Source organism: Anomalospiza imberbis, chromosome 11, assembly GCF_031753505.1.
Source record: "Anomalospiza imberbis isolate Cuckoo-Finch-1a 21T00152 chromosome 11, ASM3175350v1, whole genome shotgun sequence".
Classification (NCBI taxonomy): Eukaryota; Metazoa; Chordata; class Aves; order Passeriformes; family Viduidae; genus Anomalospiza; species Anomalospiza imberbis.
Genome location: NC_089691.1, coordinates 21,356,086 through 21,363,627, shown reverse-complemented (window position 1 = coordinate 21,363,627; position 7,542 = coordinate 21,356,086). Strand labels below are relative to the sequence as shown.

At 47.2% G+C, this 7,542-nt stretch overlaps 1 protein-coding gene across 3 annotated transcripts in view; it reads left to right on the top strand.

Moving 5' to 3' along the window:
• Nucleotides 1–348: 348 nt before the first annotated feature.
• The window catches only part of CRBN (cereblon), a 38,795-nt gene continuing 31,601 nt past the window's right edge, over nt 349–7,542 (top strand). Inside the window, exons 1-3 of one of the 3 annotated variants that reach the window (XM_068202336.1) lie at nt 349–543; nt 2,541–2,702; nt 3,483–3,615. In XM_068202336.1, coding sequence (XP_068058437.1) covers nt 3,522–3,615 — 94 coding nt within the window. In that variant the 5' untranslated portion in view covers nt 349–543; nt 2,541–2,702; nt 3,483–3,521. Of the gene's footprint in view, nt 544–2,540; nt 2,703–3,482; nt 3,616–7,542 lie in introns of those variants that run through there. The other 2 variants (XM_068202337.1, XM_068202335.1) reach the window with 2 other exon arrangements.

The window sequence follows — 7,542 nt, the reverse complement described above, 5'->3', positions numbered from 1 at the left end:
TTTGACTTGGTGCCAAGGTCTCCGAGCCCTCACCAGGGTCTGGAGCCAGCCAGGGCAGCCAGAGGGATGTCCTGGTTTCTGACAGAAAAGCACAGGGCAATTCACTGTTTTGTGTGCAGAACTGCTCCTCAACCCTCTGAAGGGCTCAGAGAGCTCCTCCCTGAACCGGGAACGTGTGGCAGGTTTGGAGCAGGTGGGAATTCCCATCCAGAACAGCCTCATCTTCAACAGGACATTTGGGAATGATGGGAGCTGCTGGGCACTCGATGGGCTGGAGGTAAAAAAAAAAACACAACAGAAAAGTACCAACACTCAGGAGATGCTGCTGCTGTTTTTCCTGTGTTCCAGGGTTTTCCTGGCTTCAGGTGGGATTCTCCACTTTAATGAAGCCTTTTGCTGATGGAAGGAAAAGGATGGAGTCACATTTCTCTGTGGTTTCCAGAAGAAGAGGAGGGAACAATCTCAAACTCCTCTCCAAAACTCAGAGAGCTCAGTAGGTTGAAATAACCTGATGAAAACCCACAGCTCACCCAACCAAATCAGGTAAATTATTTTCAGCTTACTCAAAATGATTTGTGGATTTAGACAAAATTTGTTGAAGAAGTCTCAACAAAAAGGAAAGAAAATGATGAGGAAAAACCAATAGCTTTGAGATGTTTCTGGTTTTGATTTGAAAATGGTACTTCCATTTCAGAGGTATGGAATTTACTCCCAATTTAACCAGTCCCGTGGTGTTTAAATTCAATAAAAAGGTAAAACTCGCTTAGAAGCTGTTTTTTAAAATCCTGCTCCCTCCTTTTTGGAAGCCTGGAAGGAACATAAAATGCAGGTCTCAGCAGAAGGATGTAATTGGGAGGAACTGTAATGGATGGGCTGTGTTTCTCTTTGAAGTTCCCATTGATCAGTGCTGCTGAGACGATTTTTCTAATCCATAACTCAGGAACATGAAGGAATTGTCACTTAATTCTTTGGATGTTTGTGTTTCACCTCCTAAGAAAACAGACTCTGGCCTTGATTCAGGTTGTTCTGTGTAAAGTGGGGAAGAATCACCCAGTTCTAGTGGGGGTTTTTAATATAAATTTTCCTCCCGTTAACCAAAACAGTTCTGTGATTTCTTTTTTATGTCTGACTTTGGTGTAAGAAAACTCCATCTAATACCTTCTGCTCCAAGAATGTGCTTTCAGCCAGTGGAGCAGTAATTAAGATGATTCCCCCCTCCTCTCCACTGGAGAGGCAGCTTGTGTTGAAAAACCAGCCCTTCACAAGGAGAGAGAACCATCTGTCCTCTCTCTGAGGAAAGAGATCATTTTTTTATGCTCACATTAGCTGAACCTCCGTGTAATAACTCATTTCCAGAAGGAAGGCACCCAGTGGGATGAATTTCCATGCCCCTAATTGACACAGCTCTGATGGCAAAGCTGCCAGACGAGCTCTGGCCACAGCTGCTGGGAAGATCAGGCACTTCCAGTCAGAGCCTTGACCAGCTCTGGGACCACGGGCACAGAATCCCTCTGGAATTGTGGATGTGCAGGAAAAATGTCCTGGTGGTTAAAGTGCCACTTGTACTGACCAAACACCTTCTCTGCACGGCCAGCTACTGCCAGGTCGTGATCCCTGTGAATTTCATTATCTCAGCTGAAACCAAACACCCTTGGCAGGAATTTCTAGAGAGAAAACATTGAAGACTCTGAGGGTCTCACATAAATTCCTGCTGGATCCATGTAAGTTCTGGATATGAGGGCTCCTGGCTTGGAGAAAAGGGGGGACACTCAAACCCCAGGAGCAGGCACTCAAGTTCCTGCGACTCTGTTTTGGTAAGAGAAGGAAAAATTATGCTCCTGCTTGAGGAAGTGATGGGGATCCAGAATTCAGAATAACTGTCATTAATAAGTAATGAGGAGACCTGTGAAGAAAATGAATTTTTCAAGGACTCTGAAGAACATCTTTGGAGCTGAGGTCTGGAACCTGCAGGAAGTACAACCTTCATCCCACTGCACATTGATCAGAGGTTTGGGAATTAGCTGCTTCTAAAATATCTTTTGCAGCTGATCTGATATTAGTGAAGTGGTTTGGAGCAATACTTTCCACTGATTTGTCCTGGTTTGAAGAAAAAGAAGGAAAATGGTGATTTGCTCTACCAGACCGTCTTCAAGCAGCAGTTTTTTTATGGCTGATATATTTCTAATGTGGATTTGTCCTGCTACTTACCCCTGCTTTTGCATCTCTTTACCAAGGACTGACTAATAATTCTTCATAACAGCCTTTTGGGTGGGTTTGCCATCTCTTTTTGCTCAGAAATCTCCTCATCCTTCTCCCTTTCAGAATCCTCCCAAATCCCTCTCTGTGCTCCGACACTTGAGGACAAGCTGTGGCCATTGTGCAAGTGCAGAGCACAATCCAAATGGAAATGAAAACAATTAAATATACATGACAAGCAGGTATTTAGACGAGCCTGCATTTCTTAATGGTTCATTTCCACCTTTCAACTAAATTTAATGTTGCTTTCATCTATTTTTAAAGGAATGTCTATTTTCAGTCAGGAGCTTCCCTGCTCCATCTGTTCCTCAGATGGTTTTGCTTCAGCCCAAGGACAGCCCCACTGGCTGTGTCAAAACCACGAGATTTTTATGGCACCACGGATGAGGATTCACACAAACCAGGGCTCTGTTACCTCCAGGACCTTTTGGAAAGTCAAGTCCTCTGTAATTAATGATTGTTCCTATTAATGACATGGTCCTGGCACTTATGGCATGGATTTTGGGACCTGCTTCTTCCAGTGCCCCTCAGCAGCTGGAAACTTTGGGGGCTTCAATTGCTGCCTGCATCAAACCCATTCCTGGTAATCCAAGACCCAGCTTGTGCTGTGCTGAAATTCCCACATCTGTGGGAATTCTGCTTCCATTCCCATATCTGTGGCTGGAATTCTGCTTCCATTCCCACATCTGTGGCTGGAATTCTGCTTCCATTCCCACATCTGTGGCTGGGATTCTTCTTCCATTCCCACATCTGTGGCTGGAATTCTGCTTCCATTCCCACATCTGTGGCTGGAATTCTGCTTCCATTCCCACATCTGTGGCTGGGATTCTGCTTCCATTCCCACATCTGTGGCTGGAATTCTGCTTCCATTCCCACATCTGTGGCTGGGATTCTGCTTCCATTCCCACATCTGTGGCTGGAATTCTGCCTCCATTCCCACATCTGTGGCTGGAATTCTGCTTCCATTCCCACATCTGTGGCTGGAATTCTGCTTCCTTTCCCATATCTATGGCTGGAATTCTGCTTCCATTCCCATATCTACAGTTGGAATTCCCATACAAATGGAATGCTTCCATTCCCATAGAAATGGCTGAGCAGGATGATAGGAACTGGTCAAGGGCCTCTTGGCAGTTGCTCTGCTCCCATCTTGGGAATCTCATTCTCATTGTCTGAAAATCAGGGACTGGGAAAACAAAAACTTAAGGATTTTTGCTTCTTAATGACAGGTAAAATGAGGGGAATAATGAGAAAAAAATGACTGTAAAATGCAGCATGTGAAGAAGATATTTGCATATCCCTCTCTCTTTTGGGTGGCTCAAGTGGATGTGGATCATGGATCTGTCTCCTTTGATGGAACAGGCACTGGGATTGGAATTCTGAGGGAGATTTCAAGGATTCAAACCCTCACAGGCAGGATGGGTGCAGGTATGGGTGCCCTGCTGCCCCCAGGCAGCCTTTCCAGAGGCAGAACCTCTGCTGTAATTCCCAGGCTGGGAGATGGATATCCCTTGGCAGCTTCCCACGGGTCCGTATTGATCAGGGCAGCGCTGCCCTTTTGTTTTGTGCTGAACAGCCCAGGGTTTGCAACTGAGATCTGTCAGGAGCTGAGGCACAGAACAGAGCACGTTGGAAGGAACAGGGCCATCAGTTTCCCAGGAATTCACGGCGTGGTTAATGCTGGGGAGGAACAGGCTGCACACAAGTGGCCCCGCCATGCAAATCCCGATCGATGCGCTGACAAATATCCTGCTGCATCCTGCTGTCTCACTCAATATTTCTTCAAATAAATGGAATTCAGGAGGCAGGGAAAGGCAGAACATTCCACATGAAGTGGTGCACGGATGGGAGGTATTGTGGAACTAATCAGGAGTGGATGGATGAGCTTTGTGGCTGCATCAGTGTTTATTTCATATCTCTGCTGCTAAACTGTATTCAAAGGGCTCTAATTGAAAAGGGGCCTGCTTGACATGTAAAGCACCTTTTCTCCAGTGTGTGCTCTGAAAAGGCAGTGCAGTATCTTTTCCTGGGGATAAATCCAGGAATTGACAGGAATCTAGGTCAATACATTGATGCAGGGAACAAGGAACCCCCCTCCAGCAATTTCCCCTGAAGCCCCAGGGCTCCACCAGGCAGTGCCCAGCATCTCCACCCTTGCACAGGGCTCTTCTGGAGCAGCCAGCTCTTTGTGCCCTGCATCTCCCTCCGCTCCTCAGGTGTCTGCAGCTCTCTGTCCTCTGCCACTGTCACCCAGCTCAGCCTCAGCACCCCCTGCTCCTCTGTGCTGAAGCAGAAGATGGTGTCTGCAGAGGGGCAGAGCCTTCCAAAGGTGATGGCCAAAGTGTTTTGATGTTGGGTGTTTTGTTGGTTGGTGTTGGACACTTAGGAAAATCAGGGGAAAGGAGATATTTGATGTGCAAAAGGAACTATAAAATAGGGTGCCCGCAGAGGCTGTGGCTGCCCCGTGCCTGGACTGTCCAGGGCCAGGCTGGATGAGCCCTGGAACAGCCTCGGATGGTGGGAGCTGTCAGGGGTAGGACTGGATGAGCTTTAGCTGGAGGGGACCTCCCCACTTTTGGACACTCCAGGAGGGAGCTGGCTTTGCCGGAGAGGGATTCTCACTGAGCTCCCACTGCTGTGTGAGCTGGGAATTTGGGGGAGGTTTGGGGGGGTGACAAACACGCGCTGTCAGGAGAAACTTGGACTGACACTTGACAACTCCTCTGTTTTGCAAATTCCAGAGGAATTTGAATTGCATGGTATTTTTTCACTTGAAAATGTTGCAGACTTGTTATTCTTCCCTTTCCCACATATTTTAAGCTTATGGCATTGCATATTTTTTTATAACTCTGTCCTTGTGAAGGAACAAGCAGGGAGCAATATCTCAGGAATAATTCCCTTGCAACAGCAATCTACTTTTGCCTGTAGACAAAATATTCCAAACCAGGTTAATAATTTTAATTTCCAGTGGTGTAAGAGCTGATGCTTCTGGAAAGGTGATCTTTAAACCTGTGGTGAACTCAGATACCTCCAGAAGAGCTCTGTGGGAGTTCCAGGTTTGTTAGTGGAGCAAAATATTGGAGCTACAAGCTTATTTGCAAATAGTTTATGGAAGAGCAACTGGAGTAACCAAAGCAGGTGCTAAACTGAAAGGACTGCAGGGGCATTGGGTCCTGGGCTGGTTGAAGCTAAGGAAGGGCAGGAGAAGCCAAATGTTTGAGGAGGGCTGCAAGGGAATATCAGGCAGGAGATGTTTAGATAAACAATAAACAACTGCTCAAGGCAGGGATTGAGAGATGTAAAAAGAAATGAAAGGGGGAAAAAAAAGGTTTTAATGAAATGCTGAGAGGATGTGGTCAGCCTGTGCCAGTGGGATTATGTTCTGTGCCATCAGGGATCAGTGGCTCATGGGACTGTCACCAGCTCCTGGGGCAGGTGACACGCTCAGGGCAAGCCAGAAGCTGCTCCAAACTGGTGGTGGAAAACATGAGTAAAATTGAAACTTAGAAATGTTTTGGTGGGGAGGAGGAGAGAAGAAAATGTGGGTTTGTTTCTTAATGCCAGCTGGTGCCTTGTCTTTCATGGAAGAGGAGGAGGAGGAGGAGGCAAGAGGAGGGAGGGAGGAGTTTGATTCTCCCATGGGAGAGGAGGAGGATGGAAAGTTGCTGAGGAAACCATTGGATTTCCTGGCACGATGTGATGGGGGAATTTGACCATCCCTCGATTGCAACAAAAATCGAGGCAGGCAAAAATTTGTGCAAAAGTCTTTGCACAAAATTCCATTTAATCCTGGTTCAGAGTAAGTCAGGAGAGCTAAGGGAGTTTTGTGCCCTCAGAGAGGAATGGGAATAGCACAAGTGTGGCCTTTAGGGTCCTTGGAGGCAGGACGAGGTGAGTGGAGCATCCCTGCTCTGCATCCACCCTGGTGAGGTGTGGCAGTGACACAGGAGGGACAGCACAGGAACAGCTCCCTGGAACTGCTTTCCTTCTCTTGTCATTGCCCTCCATCTCCACTGCAGGAAGTGCTCCTAGGACACTGAAGATAAACAGCATCTCTTTTCCTACCATTTCCCAACAGCGCTCCCAATTCCTGGGAGCCTCTGCCCTTCCAGGAGTGCCAGGCCCTGGAGGTTCCCCCACACATCTGCTGGTGCCTGGCCTTGGCATTTCAGGCTCTTGGCAATCCCCTCTGAAGCATTTCGGTGGGAAAAGCCCCATTTCCCCTCCCTTCCCTGACTGCAGCTCTCCTGGCAATGGCCCCATTCCCATCTCTGCCGTGTGCAGTATAAATCCCCCTTCAGCTCTGTGAGATCTTCTCTGGGCTCTGTGGGCTGTTGTGCAGTCATTCCACTGCTGCTGGGAGCATTTGGAGTCCTTCCTATTATTTGTCTTTATTCTAGGGAATAAATGCTCGGCATTTGCTGCAGATGTGCCTCTTCTACACAAAAATCCCCCTCAGAAGCAGAAATTAGCACAGGCACAACATGCAGAGGTGGAAACACTCTGGAAATGCCACACTGGCTTTTCCCAAATGACAGTGGTGACATTTTGGATTGACAGGATCCAATCATTGCGGGAGTGCTTTGGGGAGCACAGTGACGGGTGGGGTGTCCCTGCTCCTCAGCTTCCCAGCACTTGTTTTTCTGGACCTTCTGTGTCCTGGAGATTCCCCCCAGTTGCCACTCTGGCTCCGCTCTGGTGTTTTATTTAGAAAATTAAGTTGCTGAACAGTGTCCAGTGATGGTGTTTAACCCTGGGATAACATTTAAATGTGGAACAGCAAAGCAAGCTGGGAGGGACCTCTCACAGTGAGGCGAGAGCACACTCATTTACAAAAGTACTTCAGTAGGAATTAAAATAAAATTTCCATTTTCCACACTCTCATTCTGATCCTCGTTGTCATTAACTTACTCCAAACCCCACTTGGTATTTCAGACTGGAGTAAATCATTCTGTCTTCCAATTAACTTCCATCCTCCAGACAATATAATGGGACTGATTTCATTCAACTCTGTTGTTTAATAAACATCTAAACAATTCTTTATCTCCGAGCCACGCAGAAATGTGCATTTCTGGTGTATTGAGCACGAGGAAATGGGCAAGAGGAAAATTACTGGAGAGAATTCATCTTGGGTTTGGTTTCTCAGCTCACCCTGGGAGCGATGGGCAAGGCCAGGGAATGAGCTGGAGCTGCTCTCTCAGCAATATTTCCATGGAGAAAGTATTGCACTCCTGTTCCAAACCCTGGGGTTTCTGGCTGCCTAAGCAAAGGCACTGCAGGGGTCAGCTG